This window comes from Halichoeres trimaculatus, unplaced genomic scaffold, assembly GCF_033239565.1.
Source record: "Halichoeres trimaculatus isolate MK-OKI-2021-1 unplaced genomic scaffold, fHalTri1.1 fHalTri1_scaffold_3, whole genome shotgun sequence".
NCBI classification, from domain to species: domain Eukaryota; kingdom Metazoa; phylum Chordata; class Actinopteri; order Labriformes; family Labridae; genus Halichoeres; species Halichoeres trimaculatus.
In genome coordinates, this window is record NW_027437181.1 from 11,726,402 (window position 1) to 11,754,359 (window position 27,958).

General features: G+C 40.0%; 3 protein-coding genes and 1 long non-coding RNA gene across 7 annotated transcripts in view; 2 read left to right on the forward strand and 2 right to left on the reverse strand.

The window, feature by feature from the left end:
• Nucleotides 1-7,186, forward strand: part of fbn1 (fibrillin 1) — a 67,426-nt gene extending 60,240 nt beyond the window's left edge. The window contains exons 58-66 of the mRNA XM_074666001.1: nucleotides 838-1,044; nucleotides 1,915-2,040; nucleotides 2,313-2,435; nucleotides 3,065-3,181; nucleotides 5,002-5,130; nucleotides 5,233-5,352; nucleotides 6,004-6,235; nucleotides 6,313-6,496; nucleotides 6,643-7,186. Coding sequence (XP_074522102.1) covers nucleotides 838-1,044; nucleotides 1,915-2,040; nucleotides 2,313-2,435; nucleotides 3,065-3,181; nucleotides 5,002-5,130; nucleotides 5,233-5,352; nucleotides 6,004-6,235; nucleotides 6,313-6,496; nucleotides 6,643-7,029 — 1,625 coding nt within the window. The 3' untranslated portion in view covers nucleotides 7,030-7,186. The remainder of the gene's footprint in view (nucleotides 1-837; nucleotides 1,045-1,914; nucleotides 2,041-2,312; nucleotides 2,436-3,064; nucleotides 3,182-5,001; nucleotides 5,131-5,232; nucleotides 5,353-6,003; nucleotides 6,236-6,312; nucleotides 6,497-6,642) is intronic.
• A 1,426-nt stretch (nucleotides 7,187-8,612) lies between these two features.
• On the reverse strand, nucleotides 8,613-10,917 carry dut (deoxyuridine triphosphatase). Of its 2 annotated transcripts, XM_074666007.1 has the most exons (7): nucleotides 10,779-10,917; nucleotides 10,135-10,291; nucleotides 9,800-9,891; nucleotides 9,596-9,640; nucleotides 9,405-9,479; nucleotides 9,051-9,121; nucleotides 8,613-8,748 (listed from the first exon to the last, which is right to left on the reverse strand). In XM_074666007.1, the coding sequence occupies exons 1-7, from the start codon at nucleotides 10,780-10,782 to the stop codon at nucleotides 8,692-8,694; spliced, it is 501 nt and encodes a 166-aa protein (XP_074522108.1). In that variant the 5' UTR covers nucleotides 10,783-10,917; the 3' UTR covers nucleotides 8,613-8,691. The 2 variants fall into 2 exon arrangements, with proteins under 2 accessions (XP_074522108.1, XP_074522107.1); XM_074666006.1 differs by lacking the exon at nucleotides 10,779-10,917 and having other exon boundaries at nucleotides 10,135-10,484.
• On the forward strand, nucleotides 9,648-19,073 carry LOC141787531 (uncharacterized). The gene is made up of 3 exons (XR_012598079.1): nucleotides 9,648-9,912; nucleotides 17,702-17,858; nucleotides 18,947-19,073. It is a non-coding gene; the product is annotated as an uncharacterized LOC141787531 (long non-coding RNA).
• Nucleotides 12,374-27,270, reverse strand: slc12a1 (solute carrier family 12 member 1). Of its 3 annotated transcripts, XM_074666003.1 has the most exons (26): nucleotides 25,057-27,270; nucleotides 23,201-23,341; nucleotides 22,480-22,555; nucleotides 20,713-20,808; nucleotides 20,245-20,384; nucleotides 19,876-19,986; nucleotides 19,684-19,795; nucleotides 19,432-19,559; nucleotides 19,207-19,291; nucleotides 18,901-19,052; nucleotides 18,698-18,805; nucleotides 18,490-18,613; nucleotides 18,275-18,376; nucleotides 17,918-18,073; nucleotides 17,725-17,824; nucleotides 17,442-17,553; nucleotides 17,004-17,144; nucleotides 16,281-16,387; nucleotides 16,108-16,190; nucleotides 15,359-15,484; nucleotides 14,582-14,710; nucleotides 14,115-14,226; nucleotides 13,903-13,989; nucleotides 13,637-13,772; nucleotides 13,464-13,531; nucleotides 12,374-13,382 (listed from the first exon to the last, which is right to left on the reverse strand). In XM_074666003.1, exons 1-26 carry the CDS (start codon nucleotides 25,312-25,314, stop codon nucleotides 13,247-13,249), a joined length of 3,126 nt encoding a protein of 1,041 aa, XP_074522104.1. In that variant the 5' UTR covers nucleotides 25,315-27,270; the 3' UTR covers nucleotides 12,374-13,246. The 3 variants fall into 3 exon arrangements, with proteins under 3 accessions (XP_074522104.1, XP_074522105.1, XP_074522103.1); XM_074666004.1 differs by lacking the exon at nucleotides 20,713-20,808; XM_074666002.1 differs by having other exon boundaries at nucleotides 18,490-18,805.
• Between the last annotated feature and the right edge of the window lie 688 nt (nucleotides 27,271-27,958).

A 27,958-nucleotide genomic window follows, 5' to 3' on the forward strand; every position in this document is an offset into this window, starting at 1 on the left:
TTTAATCTGTGCTCCTCCCCCACAGGGCTCTTCATTTGCTTTTTGAATAAATAAACCCAATATATCTTAACATTTATTCTTTTTTATTTAATCTCAGTTTTCAAGGGGCATCTTCTTGTTTTATGCCAGGAAGTCTTAAAGTTTGACTCAAAACAGAGTATCATTATTAAATCACCACATATTTATATATTTCAAATGTTAAGATATAGATTTAATGTTGTGCTGGATAGTTCAAGAGGCAAAGGAACAAAAAAAGTTGTAAATAATCTTAAGGTGTCACTTTTTTTAGACAAGGGTCTGATATGCAGCAGGAAAATATGCATCCCCCTCATTTTTTCTCATCTATCATCAAGCCTGTTAAAATTTCTGACAGTGTCAGTAGTATAGAGCTCAAACAGATAGCTTGATCTAATACAGTATATACCATATATCTTGGCTAGCTGGAAGAAAACAGTCTACACTGTCAGTCTTCACTGTCTCATTTTAAAAAATGTGTCTGTTACAGTAAAGATAGAGGCAAGGAAACTCTTCCAGAGCTTTCCTCCTTAATCTAAATATATACTTCTGGTTAGATGTGATGTGCTTAGAGCCGTCTGAAAACTCCAGCTGAAAATGGTGAGAAAACCTCCTGGGAAACTCTGTGAGCTCTTAGGCTCTGTGGCTATCTGACTCCTTACAGATAGTGGAGATAGAGCAGAAGGGTTATCTCTGTGTGTCTGGTTCCCTGAGGCCGGGCTCTGTCTGGATGGTTTGGTCTGATTTCCTCTGGACCACCTCTCGTGTTGTCAGTTTGTCTCGCTCTCACGTTCCCTTTTCTCCCTCTTCCTTTCCCTTCAGATAACCGTGAAGGCTTCTGTTTCACTGAAGTCCTGACCACTCTGTGTCAGATGAGCTCTAGTAACAGGAACATGGTGACCAAGTCAGAGTGTTGCTGTGATGGAGGCAGAGGCTGGGGCTCAAACTGCGAGCTCTGCCCCTTGCCTGGGACCACCCAGTACAAGAAGATGTGTCCTCATGGGCCTGGGCGCACCACTGATGGCAGAGGTATCTCACTGCTGTGGAGTCTTGATAATTATTTTTCAATTGATAATTACGTCAAAGGCAATTTGCACAAAATGGACCTAAAAGACCAGAACTTGACATTTAATGTTGAGCAGATTACTTTCAATAGTGAACGTAACAACTGGTTTCTCTTTATTTCAGTAGCTTGCAGCAAAAAAGATGGATTCATTTTCCTTGGTTTTCATCAAGTTACAGCATTCAAATTTGAAATCTTGCCTGCAGCAAAGAACTGCAGTCATTAGCTTTAATATCAGGAGATTAAACCAGGAATATAAATGTAAAAATGATGTTTGATCTTTTGAACCAAAATACTCTTATTGGAACCAGGTTGTGCTGCGAGGAAGGGTTTTTCGAAACCAAATGGTCCTGGCTCACACCCCCATTACGTTAAGGTTTCTGTTACAAACAAACTAGAGAATTTTTTAAATTGATGATTCTTAATTCCTGCATGTTTATATTATGAGGAATTGTTGCCTTAAAAGAAGGGTATCAGTGGTTTTGATTAATTAATTAATTTGCTTCTTTAAACTTCCAGTGTTGGGTGTTAAATTAACAGATGGTTGTCCATAGCAAAGTGTTGATGTGTTCTGACAAAGAGAAAAAAACAATGCCTGGGCGTTTCTTGATACTTGACTGATGGATAATTAAATGTGAACAGAACAAATTTTTCTCCAAGGTTTTCTGGAATTAGGGCAAACAGCTGTTTTTTACCATAAAAATCCAGGTTTTGGCAGATAATTCTCTCAAAGGAATTCAGACTTGAGGCACTCACTCCTATTCCCGTCAGTCATCGAACTGGTGATTCAGTCCTGATGAGATTTTCTGGAGCTAACTTTTCTTGTTTCTGTCCAGATATTGATGAGTGTCGCGTGATGGGCAACTTGTGCAAGAACGGTCAGTGTATCAACACTTTGGGCTCCTATAGCTGTACCTGCAAACCTGGCTACACCAATGACATCACTGGCACACTGTGTGTGGGTAAGGCTCATTTTCACCTCCAACACTTACACTTAATTGGCTCTTTTCCTGCCATACCTACCTCCGGCTCTCATTCCATCTGTCTAGTAAAGAGGTGAAACTGCGTGGGTGGAAACCCTGCACACTCCCCTGAAAAATGCAACTCAAGTCTGTCTGTCTCATCATCTCCCTTTCTGGAATTTTTGCAAAGGATCAAACTCTTCCTCTCTGTCTCGGTTTCCCCGCTCTTAATGTCTTACCCTCTTTCTCACCATCTCTTTGTCTCTCTCTAGATGTGGATGAGTGCATACAGGCACCAAAGCCTTGTAACTTCATCTGTAAGAACACAGAGGGAGGCTATCTCTGTTCCTGCCCCCGTGGATACATCCTACAGGAAGACGGAAAGAGCTGCAGAGGTGACACCCCACAAAACCATATAATATAAAGTATTTGTCCACATTATAAACAGTTTTGCTTGGATCATTTGAAGAGTTTTTGGAGACAGGGCGCTCTTCTTGCACGAACCAGCAGCAGGTACTTGGCTGTGGGACAAATTTCCCCCTGTAGACAATAAAGTTCAAGTAGACGTTCTTGCTTGACTTGGTTTCCAGGTTAGAACAGCTGTAGCGCTGAGTGGGTCGGGCCCCGTGCCAGTGCTCTGCTCACTGTCCCAGGACGCTCCATTTGGACTGCCGTGTCTACACGCACGTGCTAGCTCTTGAGCGTGTACCCTACATTCAGGGCCTGTGAGGCATTGCATCTGGCCCTCTCGCTGTTTATCAGACTTGTTTGTGAGTTTAAATAAGTGTGCACACAGTGTCCAGATTTTAGGGCTTCTTTCATCTTTATTTACCATAGTTTAAGGCCCCCCCACGTTTCCGGCGTCTGGTTCATTTGCAGTTCATTTGTAGGTCAGTGACTGTAGAAGGACTGGAATTTGACTCACAGATGTGACTCTATCTTCTTAATTAAATAAATACACGATGCAAACGACTAAGAGGATGTAACAAGTCTCTCATGTTACTGAATCTCTCTTCTTTTTCAGATCTGGATGAATGCTCAACAAAACAACATAACTGTCAGTTCTTATGTGTTAACACCATCGGTGGGTTCACCTGCAAATGTCCTCCTGGCTTCACACAGCATCACACTGCCTGCATCGGTAAATGAACACAAATGCAAACTATACATTTGCTGCATATTTAAATATCTTTAATATTTGAAATGCTCCTCATGCAGTGTTTACAAAGAGTGGCATAAAACTCACAGTCGGACTTCAGTCCAGTGTATATCCTGACAGTATTTCCCAGCCCTAGAGGACCTCTGAAGCACTCTCTTGTCTAACCTTTACTCACTCTTGTTCAGACTTAATGGACTCCGGATGATATCACACTGATCTTATTAGGCTGGTCTGGTTAGGAGTCATGGCAGCTTAGCATTGCTTTGTTATGGAACTTTGCAGTAGAGCGCCATGACTACCACAAGCTTTTTTTCCTGCCCATAAAACAGTTCCCATGACCTCACATTATTTTAGGGACAGGGCACCTTCAGAGGGCACAGACTCATAGGTGTGGATGTGTTTTTAATATAAGAGTAAGCACCACTGGGTTAAGGCAGAGATTGCTTATTGTATTGGCCTAAAAAGTGGGGTTGAATTTAGCCCACAATTTACACATAGTTTGAAGACCTCAGACAACCCAAAATGTGTTCCTCCATGTTGTTTCTGTAGGGATCAGTGTCCTTATCCAGTTTAATAAGTAACCCCTTTTTGAAAGCAATTACATGGTAGCTGGAAAGTAGGCCTTCCCTCCATGCAGAGTTCAACACTGAGGAAAAACAACAACAAATCTTTGAACATATAAAGGGACACTTGAAATCTCTGCTGACAGTCAAAGAACCCCATGATTATACTTTAAACAGCTGATATTTAGAAAAAACACCCTTCCCTGCTCAACTTATAGATCCCTGTTAAAAGTGTATGTTGAAAATTCAAATACTAAAAGAAATTAATCATTTTTTTTTTAAATCTGAGTAAGGTTTATAATCAAGTAGTTTTGCAAATGCAAAGAATAATTAATGGTGTCTTAGGTGTCAACAATAACTACAGAAATAGAACAAAGAAAGGAGAGCCCTTGTAAACACATAAACAGTAAGATAAAAAAAAGGAAAGAAAACAAAAAAAACTACATTATGACAATAGAAATATGTTTGACAGAAGGAAAAAAACGGTTGCCAGTGGGTGTCAGATTTGCTAAAGCTACAACACCAATGCAAGAGAAAAAACACGAATGCAAAAGCTACAACACGGATGCAAAAGCGACAACACAAATGCTACAACACACCGGAAGTGCGGCCACTATTACTTATGAGGTTACTTATCCAAATGGACACAGAAAAGTTGTAAAAGTAAGTAAATGATTAACATCATCTATGATAAATATAGCTCCATAGGGGTGTCCATTATCGTACTTATATTTCTTATTTACGTTAGCATTAGAGTTATATTAATCATAGCTTAAATTATAAAAGAAAACAATCGTTAACTAACTTTGTGTCCGTTAGGATAACTGTCCTCTTAACCCCTGTTGTGACAGTACTTCTATCGCGTTGAGGCTTTTGCATTTGTGTTGTGGTGACTGCATTCGTGTTGTTGCTTTTTGCAAATCAGCTGACACCTATTGGCCACTGTAGAATCCCACCAGTGGAAATCAAGTTAAGATTCCCTTATCACAACCCTTGTGACTCAAATCTTCAAATCACCTGTTTTATTATAAGAGGAACTCAGTAGATCCATCAATCTTTGATGACTGACGTAACTGGAGCCAACACTCCATTTTGCCCCGACCTTGTATTAGACATCAATCTCATCTGTCCATGAATTTAAAAATGACTCAGCACATCTAAATCAGGCCCATAATCAGCCTTTGTATAATGTTTCCTGCGTAACCCCCATCTGAACCTCCTCCTCTTCTGTGTGTGTAGACAACAATGAATGTGCATCAGACCCCAATCTGTGCGGCTCCAACGGCGTCTGCCAAAACACTCCGGGAAGCTTCAACTGCGACTGCCAGCGAGGATTCTCATTAGATCCAAGCGCACAAAGCTGTGAAGGTCGGCGTATAATTCACCCAAAGTTCAGTTTCACCTCATTCAACACATGAAACTCTGACAGTAGTTTTTTAATGTGTGTTTGTGCGTGTGTGTTGTTGACAGACACGGATGAGTGTGATGGCAACCACAGGTGTCAGCACGGCTGTCAGAACCTTGTGGGTGGATACAGGTGCAGCTGTCCACAAGGTTACCTACAGCACTACCAGTGGAACCAGTGTGTGGGTGAGTAATACCACTGCTCTTTTTATCGGCAAATATAAAAATTCTTTCCTTTAGGGGCATCCTGATGACTCGGTCAACAAAGTATGTACCGTGTAGCCTCGATGTTCTGGGTTAGAGTTTGGCCTGGAGCTTTTTTTAAACAACTTCATCCATCCCTCATCTCCTTCCTGCTACTCTTTGAATATAAATACAGCCAGTGTTTTTCCTTTCCTTTACAAGTTCAACCCTTCCCTTATTGTGGTAAGGTCATGGGAAAAGGAAATGATATGTTAAAAATAAATGCCTGATGCCTTCTTTTAAAACCTAAAAAATATCGACTTTGTTTAAAATGCTATGTATGTACGCTTCATAAATAAAAGCACATAAAAACAGGAACTTTGAGGGTGACTGAAGGGCCCTGACATGGCTCATGGAGTTATCTCAGTCTAACAGACCTTCACCATATTGAAGTAGATAAATAAATAATACAGCTCAGGTAGACAGAAAGTAAATGTGTGGTGTCATGCCCCTCCATGGAAACCCCGTCAAAAGCTTTTGTTTGTGTGTAATTTGAAAGCTACATTTGTGGCAGACTTTCCCAGTATTGTTTGTGCCCTTTAACTGGAAAGACCTCTTTATTTGTTTACTTCCCGTCAACTTCCTGTCACCCAGATGAGAACGAGTGCCTGAACAGCCAGATCTGTGGTGGAGCGTCATGTCATAACACCCTCGGGAGCTTCCGCTGCCTCTGCCCCACCGGCTTCAACTACGAGCAGACGAACGGAGGCTGCTCAGACGTCAACGAGTGCTCCACCAGCCAGAACCCGTGCAAGTTTGGCTGCTCCAACACAGATGGCGGTTACCTCTGCGGGTGTCCACCTGGTTACTTCCGTGCTGGACAAGGGTATGTCAGCGAATGTCAGTGGGTGAAAACTTTGGGAAGATGTTTCTAGTTGACTGATGGCTCCATCTGTGTTTCAGGCACTGTGTCACAGGGTTGGGCTTCACAAGTGGAAGCCCCAGCACTGAACAGGGAGCTGAAGAAGATGAGAATTCTCTGTCTCCCGAGGCCTGCTACGAGTGTAAGATAAACGGATATCCCAAGAAGGGACGCAAACGTCGCAGCACAAACTCAACGCAGGAGGATCCTCAGGAAGATGAGCAGGTAGAGTATACAGGGCTGGGGCAACTGATGTATGCAGTCAGAATCAGAAAGTTTGAGTCATTTTTGACCCAATGTAGCACCTTTGGGCCAACAGAGTTTTAAACAGGAAACACAACAGCACGTAACTCCACGTTTTCATTCTGCAGCTGACTGAGCAGGAGACCATCAGCCTGGCCAGTGTGGACATCGAAGACATCCTGAAGTTCCACCTGAACATCAGCGACCTCAGCACCCGTGACCACATCCTGGAGTTCACCCCGGCATTATCCACTCTCAGTGACCACGTGCGCTACAACATTGACTATGGAAACGAAGATGGCTACTTCAAGATCAACCAGAGAGAGGGTGTCAGCTACCTGCATCTCAACAAGAAGAAGGCCCTCCCACCCGGGGCATACTCCTTGCAGATCAGCAGCATACCACTCTTCAGGAAGAAGGAGCTGGCTGAGCTGGAGGACCGGCACGATAAAGACTACCTCACAGGACAGCTGGGAGACATACTGAAGATGAGGGTGCAGATCATCCTCCATTAACCATCATGAGACTGAGACGGGCAGATGTTGCCGGCAGCTGCTGATCCAGTGTCAGGCTCACACTTCCCCAAGGCCAAACATCCCTGACTCTGGATCAGCGGTTTGTGGTGACTTCAACTTGCTCCAATAGGGAGACAAACTCGCCACCAAAGAGACAAGAAAGGGGTGGGGGGGAGGGACTGCGTCGTTTGATTGCCAAAGATGATTCTACATATCATAGATACAATTCCTGAGGAAATGCCAGCTGAAAGATTTCAGTCAAATGAAGAGCATATTGTCCATACACACAACATAGGCTGTGTGTGAAGCACTATTTAGAGTGTGAATGCCTTTCAAATGTAGGTTTTAATGTTGTATGATGATATGTGGAATCAGGTGCCACTTTGAAGGGCATGAGGACTGCAGGAAGCTCCAAAAAATGAGTTTATCAGAACTCAGCTTAGGTGGAAGAAGACAGCGAGTCCCAATAGTCTAAATGAATTCATTTCCTCCCCTCTGGTGAATGACTGAACAAACCTGGATCCATGAAAGTAAACACATTTTCTACCCCCAATGTTAATTTATGAAGTGAGATTTTGAAAAGGTGGTAGACGTCAGAATGTTAAGGAGAGGAAAAGAACCCACTGTGGACTATTGAGATGTAGCCATGTTTGAGCTTGAATGACTTCTACTGCATATTTAAACTTTGCTTTTCCATCTTTTCTACTGACTAGAATATTTCATATTTACTGGTGCTAGCAACACAATCACATAGACTCCTGAATGCACTGTACTACTATACAAAACTCTGTAGTCAACAAAAACAATCCCATCAGCCATTCTGAAGATTTCACGTCTTTGCAACAGTAACAGCTAGCTTCATAGCCTGTCCGCTCTCCTCTATACTACATGTAAATTGTGTTTATACTGTAATAATCGATGCCACTTTTAATCTATGAAGCATTTGTAAACTAGAGGAAGCCCCTGGAATAGAGGGGTTTGTAATGGTGCTTATAATGACCAACTACTTCCATTGTAAACTGTGTATACATACACACACCTGCACACACACACATACAAAACACACATTGATGATGCCAAACCTGGGCCTTCATGATTATGCACTGAGGTCTCTGTGGCCACACATTCTCTCACAACTACAATCAGTGCTGCGTTGCCACGGACCGGCCTGACAGCAGTCTGTGTCCTCTGTTCACATCAGTGAGGGTTTAGTTGTACATTCACAATAAATACATGTTTTTGGTGTTGATGTAGTCACTGCTCTTTCCCCTTTGCTCAAATTTATATGGAAGCCATTTGTTTAGTGTTCGATATTTCTCTTTGGAAAAACAGTAACACAATCTCTGAATCTTTCAGTTTCAGAAACACTTACAGGTCTGATGGAAACAGTTATGGAGCTGGGTTCAGAGTTGGGTTCATCTAGTACCCTTGGATGTGTTTCTTGATCTGCACTGCCCCCTTGTGACCATGTGGATAACTTTTCTTTATTATGTGAAAGTGGAAAAGATGTCACCAGACACAACTTGAAGTTGTAACAAACCAGGACCATACAGGTGATAATCCAAGTAAAGACCACTCGAAAGTACAAAACAAATAACTTTATTAGAAACATTTCTATATTTTTTAACATGTACAGCACAACTCCATGGACTTTATGATCTTTTAGTTGCGTCCAGTTGATCCAAAACCTCCAGCACCACGTTCAGTCTCATCGAGTGTCTGAAGAGATACAGATATACATTCTTAAATCACTGAAATAAACAAATTATTATTATGAATCATGCATTTCATGAAAAACAGTTTAAAATGAATAAGTACATTCAATTGCAAGTTAATTGGATACAGCAGGTAGACAAAGTGATTGAAAAAAACTTAATGGAGTGCTAAAATTATTGTAAAGCTGCAGGAAAAAAAATTGTTATAGACTCATTGTATAAGCCTGCAGTAGTTTTAAACAGTTGTGGCAGATTAATGGTCACTTTATCATCAGTATGCAGTTTAGTTTCACAAATAGCAATTACCTCGAGCTCCTCCAGATCAGGATAACAGATCTTCTCACAAACCAGCTGAGCAACTCTGTCACCTTTTTTCACTGAAAGAGAAATCAAAGATTATGAAAACCAGTGAGCTACAAGTCTGTAACATTACAGTATTTTGTGTGCAAATATTATTTATGATCCGTCATCATACACAAGGGCATGTGCAAACGGAACCTGTACCAACTCAGATCCCTTGATGAGAATAATGCAACTAGACTGAACATGTCAACTCTTGCCCATGATTAGCATCATCTCCCTGCAGTTCAGCCTCAGTTTAATTATAAAGTTTATGGTGCAAGTGTCGCAGCTGAATATTTCACAGATGTTACAACTCACCTTCAAATGTCTCCTTGCTGAAGTTAAAGAGCACAACTCCCACATTTCCTCTGTAGTCTTCATCTACAACTCCAGCTGAAGAAAACGTGGCAAAAAACAAAAAGTAAGACGCATGTCCTGCTGATGATTTCACAATCAGACCTGCTCACATAGTTTCTCATGGTAAGTAGGTCAGGCACATGAAAACTCACCACCAACATCGATGAAGTTTTTGGCAGCCAATCCAGATCTCGGTGCTGAGGAGGTAAAAATAGAACAAGACGGTTGGACCTGTTACTTATTCTACCAACAGAGAATCCTCGTTTACATTTCAAATGCACTGAACAGATGATTGAACAGACACAGGAAGAAACACACAACAGCTGCAAGGTTTCAGCAGTATTTAAATCACTTACCCACTCTACCATAGCAGCCATGCGGAACAGCAATCTGAATGTCTGTCTTCACAATGGCCTTATCCAGAGGACCGATGGAGTAGTCGTATGCACTGGATATTCAGAAAAATCAGGTCAGGTCGTACATGGTATTAAATACATCAATAGACTTTTTTTTTTAGTATCATTACATAAAAATGGTTGAATGCATGTCTCACATCTACGATTTAAACCTGATTTTCAACATTAACCCAACATGTTGCCTTAACTTCAGTTAGAAGAATATTTTGCCCACATACCTACATAAATCAAGTCATTAATAAACCCCAACAATCTAAATTTAAAGAATAGCAAACCTGTAGAGATCATATCCTGCAGCTCTGGTCGATCCCCTGGTTGGTTTGGTTGCATGCTCAGACAGTTTTGCAAATCGGAGTACAGGTCTTTCTTCAGTAGGTCCTGTTTCTATCCTGGCTTTCTTTGATGGAGAGATTGAAGAGTCCTCTGCAACTTCTAGGGCAGGCATGTCAGCAAAGTTTTTACAGTCAGAGACAAGAATGCACAGAATAAAATCAAAACTGACAATGAAAAACTACAACAGACTACTACAACGACTAAAACAGAGCTTCAGCAGAAACTGCTTGGCGGGTTTACTTCTTAAAGTGAATTTCCCGCGTTGGAATTAGCGCCAAATAAGCCCCTCCTCACCCACCCACCATTTAAAGAGACACGCTCTTGGAAAACTTATACACATTGTTGTCAAACTCACACTAATAGGTTGTACAAAATACCAAATACATTACGATGAATGAAAAGGGAAAAGGTACGTTTTAATGAAAATAAACTGTGCAGTTAATGACGTGTTTATTATATTTTGTCACTAAGTTCTCGCGATACCTGTCAATGACAACTCAATTCTCGCGATATTTGTTGACAACTCAAACAACACCAAGCCAAAACGCCAGTAAATATTTAGGCATTAAAATTCGTGTTTACTTACGCATCTTATCAGAATAATGTAGACGTTATGTCGGTAGTGTTTCGGTAGATTTTCAAGGACAGTTGAAAATGCAGTAACGCATAAAGTAACGCACTCTGTTATAACATGCTACGGAAGTTAGCATAGCTCATATGAACAAGCCCTTGTTATAATGCTAATGGTAACAGTATAAATACTCATTTTTAGCTTGCCTTTATTTTGAGTTAGGGTCTGAATATTAAACTCCCTCCCTGAAAAACGCGTCGTAGCGTCATAAAACAGCGGGCATAGTAAACGAGGATCTCTTAGCCGTAGCAACAGCCGTGTCATGTTGTTTGCTAACGCTGGCTGCGGCTTACTGAAAGTCGTGCTCCCAGCTGATCCTTCTTCCTCCTCCCCCTTACAGGCAGATCATCAGTAATAAAGAGGTTGATGCTGTCATTAATGGTAACATAAGCTGTAAAATAAAACATGTATTGAGCATAAATAAAGAAACAGTAATGATGTAAGTCTGCGTGTTCAGTTTTCTAAATAATTATTCCAAAATTGTGCATGATATGTTTTTTTTCCCTTACAAGTCATGAATAATTCACAGCAAAGCTAAATTGAATAACACAGCAAATGTATCCCTCAATATGTGGCTTATTATCCTTTTTATTCACCAAATACATTAACATCTGCTGAAATTGGACTTTCTTATCAAACTGTTACAATAATAGTTTTAAAGTTAGATCCTGTCTTTAAACCACTGACTGTTTATAGAATATTTCTATATATGAATAAAGAATATATTTTAAAAAACAACAAAGATATAATAATCACACAATATGCACAATATTCAACATACAGTCTATACTTGAAATCTATACTTGAAATCAAAGTCCACTGCTGTCCTCCACTAGAAATGGGTTGGAAGAGGCATCCGAAATGTTTGTCACCCAATCATTATGATCATTTTCCATTTCTCTTAAGCAATAACTTCTGATTTAGGAATTTAAAGTACTTTTGTATGACATACATTTTTTAATGTGTTCAAAATACTAAACATGACATTATGAGACAACAATACACTTGGGCTGAAAATATTGATACTCTGTTTCATTGTTTTAGCTTATTCTGAGGGTCCTAGGCTGGTTACACAATTTTTTCATACTAGTTGTCATTAAACTTATTTTAGTTTTTGATTTTTTTGAAAATGTGCACCTGTCATAAATTCTTCATTTTTAAAATCATAATATCAATCAAAAATAAGTGACCAAAGAGATGCTCTATTATTTTCCAAGACTCTCAAACTTAGAGCAAGTTATAAAACTATTCTTTGACTAGTAGTAACATCCAGAACTGATAGTCAGAAGAAAAAATAACATCATTGTTTCACTAAATTGCTAAGATGGACACATAAAGAACTATCAAAACAAACATAATAAAACAATAACATATGTGCAGAACATAAGAAATGACAATGGCACACTTAAAATCTCTTTGAGTCTTTATTGCAGGTAATCACAATTATATATTTAAATAAAGTATAGACCATAGGCAAAATGATACAGAATTGGATTTACAATTTTGTAATTATTATTATTATTATTTTTTATGAACAAAAAGTGTACTGTGATAATAAAAATGAAAATATCTATAATGCATAGTGTGGAACAGATAAACAGCTTATTGATAAAAGTGTGCGTATTTTACACAGTGAATATCAAATAATGCATGAAAAGTTGTCAATCCATTTGTACCTCATTTCATTAAAAAAAATGCCAGTGATCATTTATAAATTTATTTGCTTAGAAAATATTTTCTGATGTATTCAGACATCTACTATTTACATTTAATTTACAATCAGGCAACTTAGTCACGCATTGTGACGACTGAGAGCTTCCTTGTTAATGTGCTTATGTTTATTTGACTGTTAGGACCAAGAAAAGAAGATATATGATCTGACTTCTTTCTAACATCACAATAAAAGCTTTCTGTTTTTTCTTCTCACAACACCTGGTTACAAAACCATTTCATACACAATGGTGCAGTGCAGCAAAGAGCTAACTGTTGCCCGTGCTCCACAGTTCACATTCAGACTGATAATGTAGTTTAATATCAGACATACACAGTTTCTTTTTAAAATGTGTATTGTTTCTCATTCACAGTATTTATTTAGAGCCTGGAGTGCAGCTAGGTAAGAGAAATTGACAAAAACGTGATAACTTAAATTACCAACAGGCTGTAACTGAAAATGTGTTTTTCTTGCAGCTTTTTTTTTTCATTTCTGTCTTTTACTTGTTTAATTTTCTTTTCTAGTTTTCCTTGGAACATAAATTGATAAATAGTGTGATGTATGAAAGTCCATGTTACACTTTGGTGTTGGTCTGAAAGACTTCACATCATCCATGGCTCTTACGCATTTTGTGAACATAGTCCAACTTTATAGCACTACCATTTCCCTCCTCTGTAGCTAGCTGTCTTCTGCTGCTTAGCTTGCAGGGTGCTCAAGAGTAGAAAGTAAGTACACTCTTGTGGTTTCCTCTGATGAGCAAGGTGGGTGGAAGGTCCTTTGTCAGTATGTCCAGCCAGGCCATGTAAAGGAAGTCAGAAACAGCTCCCTTACGAGCGATGGGCATGCTCCTGCAGGACAGAGAATGAGTCAGTTAGACAGTGTTGTCTCCACACTAGGTGTTTTTCAGGCAAGAGTTTTTTTATACTTACACAATGATGAGATTGGCTGATTTAGAGTTTTCCTGAAGCACCTCATTCAGTCGTACCTGGAGGTTTGTCTGTAAAACAGCAGTTTTTTTTTTTAAATTGTGAAATATAATCTAATGTGGAGTAAATACACTTACTATGCAGTTAAAGTTTGAACAATTTGTCAGTGATTTTACCTTCTCCTCAAAGCTGCTCAGCTCCTCATCAGTGATCTTCCAGGGATGCTCTTTTTTCATAGCTTCAGCCTCGGCGTAGTCTTTGGAGCCCTCACGCAGGCAGAAAGGCTCGATCATGTCCTCCAACTTCCTCAAACTGGAGGGAAGCAGATAACAACATTAGGTGACACAATTTTGTATAATCAGAATATGCTGTCGGGGGGTGATTAAATTTTACTCTCCCTGTCGCTCCATCTGGTCTTCTGTGAATAATAAAAGTCGGTTACCTGTCAGGACGGGGCTGGATATGGATGTCATCAATAACAGTGATGTCAGAGCAGTTAATCCTGAATTTTTGTAAAAGAGATTTCATCCTGAAAGACAGAGAATCAGGCTGATTAGCATTCATATAACTGCCAGGGGGGGAAAAGCAGTTAGAGCAGAAAAAACACCCTGTGAGGTGATATTTTTAGCCGATGAGTTTTCATTTTTTACTCACTCCTGTTTGTCCTTCTCAGTTTGTCCAGGCTGCCCTGCAATGAAGATCCTTAATTTACAATCCTTCCACTTCTTCCTGGTGGTGAGGATGTAGGGGAGCAGCAGGGTGAGACCTGAGAGAGGAGAAATGTATTATATGGCGTGAAATGAAGCCAACTAGATTGATTATACCAAACATATATGGTATCTCTGTTTTTCACATATGCCAGGGTGGAAATGTTTTGCACCAGGCTTTTAATCTGACACAGAGATCTCAGAACTAAGCACATTTTAGACACAAATTTTCTCTTTTTTCCCTGTTTAAAGGTCAGATAATTGATTTAAAGCCTTTATTGATAAGATTTCACCTTTTTGATGAAATCTCAAAAATTCAGTCAGTAAACTCTGGTTTATTGGTGGTGTTTCTGTGCTTGTATCCATTGTAACCTATATATAAAAGAAAAGGTTGCTTTAAAAACTAACACCTACCTCCATCATCAAACAGCCACCACACATCAATAGTGCCTTTGGGCTGTTTCTTCTTGAACTGCATACTGGCCACCACCAGTTCCTCATTTCTCTTGGCCACTTGCGCGGGTGGAGGGGCACACACCGACACTGAAGGAGGGAGAGAAAGATACAAGAAATGAGACGTGGAGGAGGCAGAGGAACAGTATGAGGGGATGTAGATCACCGAGCCAGCGTGGAGAGTTAAGTTGGATGAGAAAACTAGCACTAATCAACATTAAAAGCTGAGTCTACATCAGCTGGAACAGCCATCTCTCAGGTTTAATGTTCCATTGAGTGCCACCCAGATTGCATACTAACGATCAGCGCAGCCTTGCCAAGATGCAGCTCAGTTGTGTGACTGTGTGAGTGTGTGTGATGTAGAGACAGAGACTGATGGAGTGAGCGGCTGCCTGCACCCTCTGCCGTCTGGGTGAAAGGGTTGCTCTTAAGAGATGCTACTCAAACTGGAACGAAAGGGACCGTATTATTGGATTACACCCTCAGAGACATCTTTAGTTGGAGAGCTTGATTCAATTATTTCTCAATGGGAGTTTGGAGAAGTCTCCAAAAAAGAGATGTGTGTCATTGGTTTCATTTGCTAAATGTTTGCTCTCTCATTGGAAGTACGAGTGTGTGGGGGAAGAGACTGCGACAGATAGATTTTCCACATATTTAAAATCTACTGGTGCAACCAATTTTTTTTTTTTTTAGAAAGCTTAGATTGAAATGTTTTTTTTGATATGTAGGGATGGCTACCTCTGGTTGTGAGCACTTGTTGAGATGAGTTCCTTGATTTCCTTAAGAGTCCTTTTGGTTTTCCTGCGCTCCTCATCATCTCTTTGTCCAGCGACCTCTGCTCCTTTTCTGCCTTCAGCATCTCATCTGAAAGAAACACAATAATTCCCTTTTTGTTTAAAGTCTGCAGTCATTTAAACATGTGACATGATCCTTGTTTTTAGTAAAGACTTCCACATGTGCACAGCTGTCAAGTGGTAGCTGTTAAGGATCTTATCTGTTTACTGTCCGACCTTTATAAATACTTTGTAATCTACAGAACAAAGTGCCCCTGGCTTATCACTGCTGTTTCATTATCAGTAACTGTTGGTTGTTGTGATAATAAAAATTAACGAAGTAATGCAGCATTGTAGTTTTTTATAAATGTATCAGTTCTGTTTTTTTGCTTTAAGACTGTCAAAAAGATAAACTGTCGCTATTACTCTGTATTTTTCAGGCACATAAATAATTTTCCTTTCTGATTTCATTGTCAGTGTTTCATTTTTGCACTTTCTCTTTTTTATATGTACCTGGTTCTACATTAGGAATCAGGTACAAATAATATTTTCTTGCTTTTAGTTTCAATGTTTGCTGCTTTCTTTACTTCTCCCCTCCCTTGATTCACCTTACATTTCAAGCTACTTTAAAAGTACATCTCAAGCACAGTTGCTGTAATATTGTTGCTTGTTGTTACCATCGATTAAAGCACACAGCCTCTATTTTAAACTGACCTTCTGCCTCGACAATGTGCGACACATCAAGTCCCTCATCCATCCTCAGCATGACTGCCCCGTACTCAAAATCAAATGCGTCACTGTCAGAGAGGACAACAAAATAAGGACACCAGCTCTAGACATTAAATTTTCAGCAACACTGATGGTATTTGTGTTTATTTAGGACTTACTGCAAGATCCCCACATAGCTCTGCACTCCCTCAATGCCTGCAGTCCTCCAGTTCCTCTTGAATCCAACCATCAATGTGTTTGGCTTCATACGGCCAAGACCAGAAGCCTGTAAAGACGAGCAGGACACTCACTCATAGCAGATAAAACTCACAATCAGTCCACTAAAGCAACACAGACAACATGTCACCTTGCAGTTGTAAAACCTCCACTTTTTATTAACTGGTGAAAAAAAAGATTCAAAATGTCAAAGACAAGACGGCTGTAAAAGAGTTTTACAGCCAGAAATTATGACCACATCACTCAGCAGATCTCACTTTGTCTGCAGGGTCTCATCCAGGCAGTGTTAATCAATTATAGCTTTTAATCTGCCGTGCTGTTTGAAGTAAGCAATCCTGACAATGAACTGAGGCCTTATCTCCAAAGTGCGATAGCCAGAACCATAAGACTGTGTTCCTGCTCCTCATTAACTCTCCCCTCTTCTTCCTCCAGCACTAATGTCCTGTCTTAACACAGGCCCAGGCCTGAGTCATAACACAGCAATAGATACTCAGTGCTTTGAGGAAGGGATGGGACAATAAAACCTCCTTCTGTAGTGTTTAAATCTCACTTCTCGCTCGGATCATAACAAGCAGGTTATACATTAATGGAAAGGATTTTTCTTGGTTAACTGGTTTACTTTTTTCACTTGAAGAGATTTTAGTGCAGAAGATGACCACACTGACCTGCAAGAGGCTGTTGGTCCCTTCCCTGAATTCCTCGCAGGCCACAGCCGCGTAAAACGCTTTCCGTTTCTGCTTCCTCAGCCACAGCTGGTTCCTCTCCATGCCGCTATTCATCTCTTCGAGGGCCTCTGATCTCGGACCCTGCAGAGAACACAATTTACAGCTGAAAATATCCTTCTAATGCTTTTTTCATATTCAGAGGACACAGCTGAACCTAAACTCATGTCTCAGGTACCAGACAGTTGGCATTTCCCTCCTTCCTGCTTTATATTCCCTTGCAGTCTGCACTCTGCACAATTTAAATTGGCTTGATGTGCAGATCTTGATTTAAATAGAAGGTTGAAATTTAAATAAAGGTTTGGGGAAAACAATACGTGCTGTCATGGCACTTTCTAGTGTTTTGCATATGCAAGTAGTGCAATTACAATATAACCTTACCACAAAGACTTCACAGGTGAGGCAGAGTCCATAGGTCTTTGAGAGGGAGTGAGCCAGGTCTAGGAGAGCTGGTCTGGTCCTAGGTGTACCTGTCAGGACTAACAACTGAGGCCTGAAACAGAAAAAAAAAAATTTTCGTCCTCTGTTTTTGGTTGATCATACATCTCCATAAGCATTCAAACACACAGACACACGTATTCAAAAATAAATGCCCGATCTGATCTTCCTTGTATTGTCTGTTTTTGCTCTTGCTGTTACAGATTCATCCAATACAGACTTTTACCTGAAGTTCTTGACATGATCGTCGACACCAGACAGAGACAGAGCGTTGCTGACGGCGCTCACAAATGTCACTGCCTGCGTGGAAGAGCCCCAGTTCACATCTAAAGGGCAGAAATAAGAAAAGATTCTCAACAGGTGAGATCTGCCATGCACACTTCATAACTTCATTTCAAAAACACCAACACAAAGCTTACCTGGCTTCTTAACTGTAACGTAGATGAAGAGGAGGATTTCAATGACGTACGTGAGGAGAGCTGCCCACCAGTTGATAACAAACATAACAACACAGCAGAGCACTGCACCCAGCAGGGACAGCCACATGTTGTAGTACTTATACGCTGGACGCCAACCTGAGGAAAGCAAAAATTAAGTAATAAGGAATGTGGAAAAGTTACGACTAGTTATAATGTTCACATCACTTTACTTAAGAAAATGCCTTAGAGTAGGCGATTTTGCTTTCATATATTTGAAGCTGAAAAGAAGTAGAATCCCCTTCAGCTACTGGCATAATTTCTCATTTATAAGCTACTTTTTACCACACACAGACTCACCTGGAGACTTGGCATAGGATGCATGGAAGCAGGAGAAATTGATGAGAGCATAAGATGCCAGGAAGAAGTTTGAGATAATGGGTGCAATGGCGTTCAGATCACCTGTAGACACACAAACACACATAAATAAATAAAACCTTCAGTCAAGTTGAAACGTGCTTTACATTATGAGGGATTATAAAACAAAGAATGACATGATGGATGTTTAGACTGACCAATAAGAATGAAGGCCACTGAAATAATGAATGTGAGGACATAGCCACGGATTGGCTCATCATTCTTGCCGACCCCCTTTGCAAAGAAATGCAAAATCTTGTAGATGTTGTCTTTGCACAGAGCCTGTGAAGAGACAAAGTTAAAAAAGGTTAAAAGTTTTGCTTTCAAGTTCACATAATTTGTAGAAACTATGGGCAAATAACTGACCTGGAAGACTTTTGGAGCACTGACAAGTGAAGCCAGGGCGGATGACAGTGTGGCTGAGAATGTTCCAGCAATGATGAGCGGGCCAAACCCAGACACCATGGTCATCACCTGAGCCAGAGAGTAGAAGAGAGTATGAGATAAAAAACAAACAAACAAAGATATCTTCTCATGTGAGCATTAGAGTGTGAGAAAGCAGTGTGTACCTGAAAGTTGTTCATTAAGCCATATTTACATTCCGTTTCTGCACAGGAGGAGAAGTCATAGCCGAGATCACATGCAGATGAAAAGTTGCATGGCATTCCAGTGGCGATGGTGTCATTACTGTTCCCTGTGGCATCGCGTACTACGGTGGCAGCTGAGCGGTCAGAGAGGGAAACAGATGTGTTGTTAGCAATCAAGCAGGCTCACAGAAAAACTTGGTAATGCAATCTTTGAATTATCAGAAGACATCAGTGTTTATACACACAAGTTTGTCATTGTAAATGTGTTTCTCGGGTTGTTGTACTTACACACACACATGGCCACACCCAGGTAGGTAACACCAGTGATCACAATGGCCAGCAAGGTGCCTTTAGGTATGGCTCTCTGAGCATCCTGTATAAAGAAACGTTATTGTTATCGTCATAGGAGGATTCACTGTGTTCAAGATGCTCACAAATATTTTTTTCTTCATGTACCGGAGCAGTTTATGGTTCATATGTGTGATTCTATTGAAAGAGTTAAAAAGCAGTTACCCTTAAGTCGCCTGAGATGTTGGCTCCTGCAAGGATCCCAGTGGCAGCAGGGAAAAAGATGGAAAACACTGTAAAGAATGTTTCACCATCTCTAAACGCCGGAGGAAAATTCTCTAAGAAGATTTTTGCTTTGAAAGAAAAAAAGGAGGAGGAAAAAGAGATGAGGAAAAAGAACTTAGAATTAGTTGAAAAGAGCTGTGCCAGTACCATTTTTTAGTTTACTAACTCTTTCATTTGGTGAGGTTGTCTTACAGTTATAACCGAAGAAGCCTTGAGATTTTTTAGTGTCAGTTGGAGACAGGAATGTTCCTACAAATACGTTCACAATGGCCACCAGCAAGATGACGAGAAGGACGATTTGTGCCTGTTCAGGAGAAAGAAAATGATCAGATTTATGTATGAACTATAGGTTGGAAAGTAACCAGCAAAATGTTCTCCTCTCACCTTGGCTTCCCATTCCATTCCAGCCACTGATATTCCCAACAACACCACCACTGTGATACAGCCGATGATCCGAATGTCATTGATCTCATCCACCATGAGGAGGTCATAATCCTAAATATGACAATATGAATGCATGAATTACTTTATTTTGTTTATGCTTGTGACAAGTTAAACAGTAAGTAATACAAATAAATGATGATCAGAAAAAAATGAAAACAAAATAAGACAACCACTTTTAAGTTTCTCAGTTTACATTAGTGAAAAGTAGTGGGAAGAAGTATCAAGGTATTTAATAAATAAAGAAAATCTGATTACATATCTGGGAATCTAACTGCAGTCTTTTCAATGTCAGTAGATAGCAAAACACACCTTAAGCAGATCCCGCACAGTCTCAGCAAAGCCCACCACATACATGGCAACAGCCACTGCATTGGCGAAGGCAAAAATTAGGCCGATCGAACCACCAAACTCCGGCCCCAAACTTCGAGATATTAAGTAATATGCGCCTCCTGATGTGAGAAAATAAGACAGATACAGCAGTGGATGATTAATCTCCATATCTCTGATTTATTGATGAAATGTCAGAAAGTTAGGTTAAACAAAGAAAAGGCTTTGAGGGGTGACATTGTGTCTTTATCTGCACACTCTGTCCTCTGGCCATTTCATTGTCTCAGTAAAAGATTTTATGCCAGGATGAACGTGGGTTATCTCAGGCTGTATGCTGGCATAAATAATGTTTAAACTGCTGCCGCCAGCTGCTGTGGCTCTGTGATACTATGAGATGATGTTATAAAGGAAATGCCGATGGGGATGGGGATGGATGGTGCATTGACTTACCGCCTCGGACCACACCGTTTGTGCAAATGGCAGACATGGACAGACAGGTGATGATTGTGACCACACAGCTGAGAACGATGACCACAATACCTAGACCTGCAACACAAACAGATGACAGCTTTGAGCAATACAATTTTGAAGTACAGCTTGCACTAAGGCGTTGTATTTCAGCAGTCTGTCATAAAACACTGTGAAATGAAACCCGACTCCCCACGGTCACCTTTAAACACAGACAGAGTCAAAGTCCCTGTGGAGCCTGAAGGCTGAAAGCTGCAGCCGTCTGCTCAACCTGCTCTGTCTTCAGCTCTCTCTATGCTTCTCAAAACTGTTTAGTTACGCAGCCTGAACAAAATACCCTGCCGATCGATACCTTCTTAAGCAATGAACACACTCATGAAGCCATTCACACAGTTTCCCTTTGCTTCTAACACACATACACAATCACACAAACTGCACTGCTCATAGAGGGTTGGCTTGTTTCGATCTTTACAAGAGCTCAGAAAGTCTTGCTCAGTTGAATCAGCCCAATTCAGTCACCCCTGGTCAATGAGTAGCAGTCCATATGATTCTTTAATGGCCCTGACCACTGCAGGTGAAAGCAAAGCATTATGGGTTTTCATTTACCATTCTTACATAGTCCTTATATACCGGAGACAGCTACTCTCTTATGTGGTGTGCATCAGGGCTCTGTGCTGGGACCAATGTTATTTTCCACATGTATTCTACGACTCTGCCCTGTGATCCCACAGTTTAGTGGAATCTCTTACCATTGTCAAGCTGATGATATTCAACTGTATGTTTCTAACTGTTTAATCAGCTCGACTGTCTGACAGCCATACCAGACTGGATAAATGACTTCTTCTTCCAGATGGACTCTGAAAAAACAGAGGTCCTCATTATTGGCCCTGATAGGACTGCAATCAGAGCTGCAACTTGTATTGGTTCCCTTTCTACAACACCAAAAAAACTCTTGGTGTCATTCTCAATCAAAGAATGCTTTTTGACAAATACACTGAATAAACCCGTTTCCCTTACAAAATAGTGCAAAACTTAGGTCCATTGTCTCACTTGCTGTATTATATACTCTAGTTCATGTTTTACATCCTTGATGCAAGTTCAGAAAACAAACCCACTTCCATTTTACTCTCCTTATACTAGCAGCCAGTCAAATTCATTCATATTTTCAAATTCTTGTTTTAACCAATGAATCCATCCATGATCAAGCACCTGAGTGAATCCCAGACTTACTCCATCTTTAGATCCCCAGTAGATCCCTCAGGTCTTATTATCAGGGTCTACCGGCAGTGCCCCGTGTCAGAGTGAAACAAAAGGTCATTTTACTTTTGTACATGTGAGTCCTGCCCTCTGGAAAAGTCTTCCTGTGCACACACAATGTGCTCTTGATCATTTGATGTAATCTTGTACTGTGGCTGTTGTTACTGTTTGTTATCATTTTTATCTTGACTTATCCCTTGTCTTGGGTGTTTTGTCCCTATATTGACATCATGTGAAGCACTTTGTAACTTTGCTCTGTGAAAGCTGTGGTAGCAAATAAACACTCACTTTCTCTTACTTTACTTTTAGGTCTCCAGGGTCGCTGGATGCTCCACAATGATACCAAACTGGGAATGACCCTAGCTCAGTTGGTGACTCATCTTTGAATGTTCTTATTGTGAGTAGCCTTAATTAAGCTTTTTCTTTCTTCATGTACCAACTTTTTGTGTTTTTAAAGTTAGTTAAAAAACAGAGAAGATGAAATCTACTTACCCCATCCTGCCTGCCCAAAAACCCAGGATAGACGGATGAACAACATGACACCCCAGATGTTCAGCATGCATCTCACCTGTGAAAAAAACAACAACAATTAAAGCTCAAAGCCTTTGGCGTGGGTAATGGTTTATTCCTATGTTGTATTACAATGATGCATACTAAGAAAAAAGCGGTTAAAACTGATGTTTCCATATAAACAGGAATCTCAAATATCTGTAACACAATTAAATAGCATTATCAAAGACATATTTTGTTTTGTTTCAAGGGAATTATTCTCATTTCTTTTTATTATGTGAAAATATTAAAACCTCCATCTGAAATTACTGTCATTCCATTTTATGTGATAACCCCTGGTGAATATTTTGTGTGTTTTTGTCTTTAATTCTTCAAGCTGTGATCTATAGTTATCCTTTTTTTCTCATTCTTGTTTTAGATTCTCTCTCGATGTAAAACACTTTGGTCTGTATGTTTGTATGAAAGATGTTTTTCTACTGAACACTTAAAGCCTATTTCTTTCAAGTTGACAGCACAAATGACCGACGAGCATCCCCCAAGAAAATGCAAATCACTCCCAGTCTCTGAAGAGATGTAAAAGCTCCACTTTGCCACTGCTTTGTTATACAGACACATTGAGCCTCGTCTTGCCGGGTCACAGTTGTGAGGAGCATCCCCGCTCCTATAAAGCAGGAGGAGCCCATCATGACCCCACATAACTTACCAGGACTCCTCTTATCCAGCCAAACTTTATGGCTCCTTTGGTGTCCTTGATGGGTACAGCAGACTCCAGGTCGTCACAGGGGGTCACCATGCTGCCCTCGCCATCGTCCTGCACAGTGTCTGGGACTGAGACAGCTCCATTCTGATGCCAGAAAGAAAAACACGTGATCATAGCTTATTAGAAATAACAGTTTTAGTCATGATGAGTTTAAAGGGAGGTTGCACTAAGACTGAGGTTTTCATATTAACAAATGCAAGTAAAAACACACACATTAACACAGTAAAGCACAGTTTATACAAAGAATATGATTTTCATTGTCTGCTTTGTAATGCACAGGAACGTGTTCCCTCTTCTGTATTGTGGTTTGATTTTGAAGAAAGCAGATAAAGCATTTAAAGAGATATTGCACTGCTCTGTGTCTGCTCCTGCACTCTGAAGGGTCGGAGAAAATGGAGAGAACTCAAGAAACCTAATTTCAGCTTTCTATTAAGATGAAAACTGACTTTTAAATGGCTCTCCCACACAACACTTCTGCCCTGAAATCTGATTTAGTGAGCGCTCTCAGATGTGTTTTATTCTCATTTACTGAAACAAATGGGTTTTGCATTAACACGCAGCCTTTCAAATGCTTCGGCATGGAGTCGGCATTCAGGGAGAGTAATATCATGAAGGTGTTCAGTTCCTAGATTTTTTAAAACATGTAGTTTTTGTTCTTCAATTCATCAAAGCTTTATTTTTTTCTGGATTAGCCGTGTGATTCTTGGACCACTAGGTCTCCATAAAACTGATTATCGAATGGTAGACCACCTTATACATTCTCTACATTATGTAGACCGCATTACGCAGACCTCCACCAAGCATATTGTGAATGTCATACAACACTTAAGTCCTACTTTAATGTTATACTCCCTTTCAGCAGACTGTCTGCTACAATTTGGTGTTAGTTGCAGGTTTGTACAATAATTTGTTACCTGACAGTGTTAAAAATTATCATGACCTGGTGCATATTTCATATTCCAGATCTTAGTATCCAGAATATTACCAGGATCTGGATCGTACTTTTACATCTGTCAGAAATTATTGTGGCCTTATCTTGTATTGTTTTGCAAAGCAATCCGACCATTTATCATGGAGTCATATACACATATGGTGAAAACGGCCCTATCTCACAGTGATAGAGAATCCTCTAAAAAAGTCCTGGATCCAGATGGTGATCCAGATCACCTCAAAAATTTAATCACTTTTTCCATATTCCATTTTGAACATTTCCTGAAAATTTCATCAAGATCTGTTTGTTACTTTTTGAGTTATGTTTTTCACAGACAAACAGTCAAACAGACAAAATCTCCCAAAAACCAGAACCTCCTTTGCGGAGGTAATAAGTCATAATTCCCGTCATTTAATAAAAGAAGACTTCTGCTGATCTTTAACCCTGGTTCTTTTGCAACCTGAGGTGTTATGACGGCCCAATAAAAAGCACAAGAAACTCTAAACTGTGTCAAGTGTGTGAATTGCTGTTTGTCCCAGATATAACTGTCAGTGTTCTTTTTAGTTTCACAAGTCACGAAGGTGAAGATTTAATACCTGAACTGTGGACACTGGAAGGAACAATGTTTGAATGATTTCACAACTGTTAAATTTATTGTTTTACTTCCTCAAGTCTTTAACCTGAGTGAAAGGAGCATGAGACCACAGGGTAAGTGACTTGAATTCGGGACACAAGGAGAAAAACAAGTGTGAAAAGTTTCTAGCAGAGGGCTCAGTGAAGGACAAACATTGTCAACATCTCAAGAAAAAGAGAGTAAAGACATGAGATGATATGCAGAAATGTTCTTTACGGACATGTATGCACTCACCCTCTGAAACACATCATGCAGCTCCTGCAGAGATGGTCGCACAGCCCGGTGACCACTCACACTGCCTTTGTTTCGGTAGAAGTCAACGTTGGGTACCCGATCCAGAGTGTCATGACCAAAGGCACTGACCACAGAGGGCCTGACTGTGCGGTGGTCGCCATTGCCAAAGACAGTTTCATCATACATTGGAGGTTCGTCCAAGTTGGCATCATACGCGGGGTTCACATGCTCCCCTCCGTTAGATCTGTTCTTCTCCATCAGGAAGGCTGAGGGACAATCTCAGACTTAAACAGTTAAGAATCAAACAGCAGAGTTAGTCTTAAGTCTTCAGTCATCCAACAGGGATTTAAAACAGCAAAGCACTGCATCAACTGGTGAAGTTATCCTTGTTTATTGATGTCCCAACTTTGCTGGGATAAGATATCTAGGACTCCCCTCTGCTTCCCTCAGTGTCTTGTGAGTAAGCTGGGGTTGTCTCAGATGGCCTACCTTTATACCCTGCATCCCAGGGTCAGAGCCTGGCTGCCAGCTATTGGCTGACGTTCTGGATCAACCCTCAGAAAAGTGAACAAGGGGTGTCAGATATGTCCTTGCTCCATCGTAGGGGACACAAAGGCATTGCTTAACGATTAACCAAGTCATAAACGCCGAACGGGAGATAAAGGCTCCTGCTGCCTGAGTTTCCAGGGAATTGATTACTAATATTATTGTCTGAAGTGCAGGGAAACAGCACATGTTGTTCTGTTGATGGAGTTTATGGAGCTGTGGATGGTATTTCCTCACACCTATGGACAGAGGAAAAATCCACACAGGAGTCCAAATTAAAACAAAGCTGATATGACTAATGAGGAAAAGTTTCAAGGTCACAGACCACTTGTGATGTGTATGACTATGACAGAAAAGATAAGACTAATATATGAAGATAAAGAATGAATAATTTCATAACCAATACATTAGCTGAAGGATACAATCAGAAAAGCTTTGATAACAAGAGGGAAACGCTCTCATATATTCAGCCCGTATGAGTTTTATAACTGACTAAACGTTATCTGTAATAATTCTCTTTGTCGCAGTGAAAACGTGCGTATTCATGAGCTAAATGAGAGTTAATATGAGACCATGAATTACAGGAACATGCTGGAGGCACTTCTCTACAGCCACATGACTCTGAAGTGCCTTTAAAAGACCTCTTAACAGGTAAACTTCCTTATTACTGATACACCTCGGTGATTTATGCACACAGTTAGAAGAGGGCTAATGACTGGAAATATGACCTTGGCTGTTCTGCAGGCTGAGGAAAATACTCCAACACGTGTTTTATGTGCAGATTGAAAGGAAGCAATCAATTGCCCAGTGGTTATCAGACAACAGTTCAAAGTTGTCCAGGTTTTCTATGAGAGTGATACTGACTGAGTCATAAAGAGAAAAATTTCCACATTGACTGTTATGCCACTGCAAAAAACGGAAACTTTTTCAAGTGTTTTTGACTTATTTTCAGTAGAAATTGTCTTTTCGACTTAACATGAGCCGCATTCACCTGACCAGTCCAGATTGCTTGTAAGAAGTTAAAAAAAATCTGCCAATGGAACAAGAGAAAAGTTACTTGTATTAAGACATTATTCTAGTTTCAAGCAAATTTTCTAGCATTTTTTCTGAAGTGGCAGATTTCTTTTTTTCCTTGTTACAAGCAATTCAGACCTCAACTTTATCCTTTAACAACTTGACACGAGACATTTTTCTGCACTGGTCAGGCAAATGCTGCTCATATCAAATGTAATGAAACAATTTTAACTTAAATAAGACAGAAACACGATAAGATGTAAGTTTTTTGCAGTGTGAAAACTGCAGTTGTTCTGCAGTTAGAGATGCTCAGGCTCTGGTAACTCTACAACAGATTTATTATTGGAGTAGTTGAATTTGTGTCTGCTCTGCTTGGGTAGATTCAGAGTTTGCACTGTTCCCTAAAGGACTTTTTAGATTGAGTCCATGGTAGCAGGTGCACATGCTCACATAAAACACAGAGCAGGGTCTGCTCTGTAGTTAATGTCCAAGAGGGCTAACAAGAAGAAAAAATGTAGATACAAAGAGACATTTTAAAAGGCTGCAAAGCATAACAGGATGGACCTTAGCTAATTATAGCCAGTGTACTGCAGTGAGCATGAGCCTGCTCATTACATGAAATGTAATATGACAGATGATCAGACAGATGTCAACTGTTCCCACCACAAAAAGAGAGGCTTAGGTAAAAAAACAATCATCTAATCAGAACCTCTGTTAGGTGCCTAAATGACCTCTGCTGTAATACTGAAAGTAAAGAAAACCCAAACTAGAGCAGAAAAGAGAAAACCAATTCTAACGACTAATTCAGACTCGCAGATTTACATATCTATAGACTTTGCAACCATCTCAGTTGTTTTAAACTGCTGCTCGATTAACATGTATGTGATTCCTATGGCCCATGTTAACCTAAAGTTAACACATTTAAGATTCATGTAATAATTCTGTAAGTTGAAGTTCAAAAAGCTGCCTGTTTGTTGTCTTATCGTAGGTTACTATAGCACCATTGCTTTTTGTTTGTGATGAATTCATGAATATAATATGATAATTAATCTCTAATTAAAATGTAATATGTATAAAGAGAAACATTTATTATTTATGTTTAATGGAAACCTTCATTTACTTAAAACAATAAAAGATATTAAAATACTGGGTACATTAATTCATTAATTGGAGTGCAGATTTTAATCAATTAGAAGTTAGATATTAAATTAATAGCACTTACATCATTAATCTGTTATAAAACACTCATATGTAACTCTGGTTAATCATTGACTGATCCGTTGTCTTTTTAAGGTGTTGCATCTGAAACCCAACCCAGCCTGAGCTCCTGAGACACAGCAGC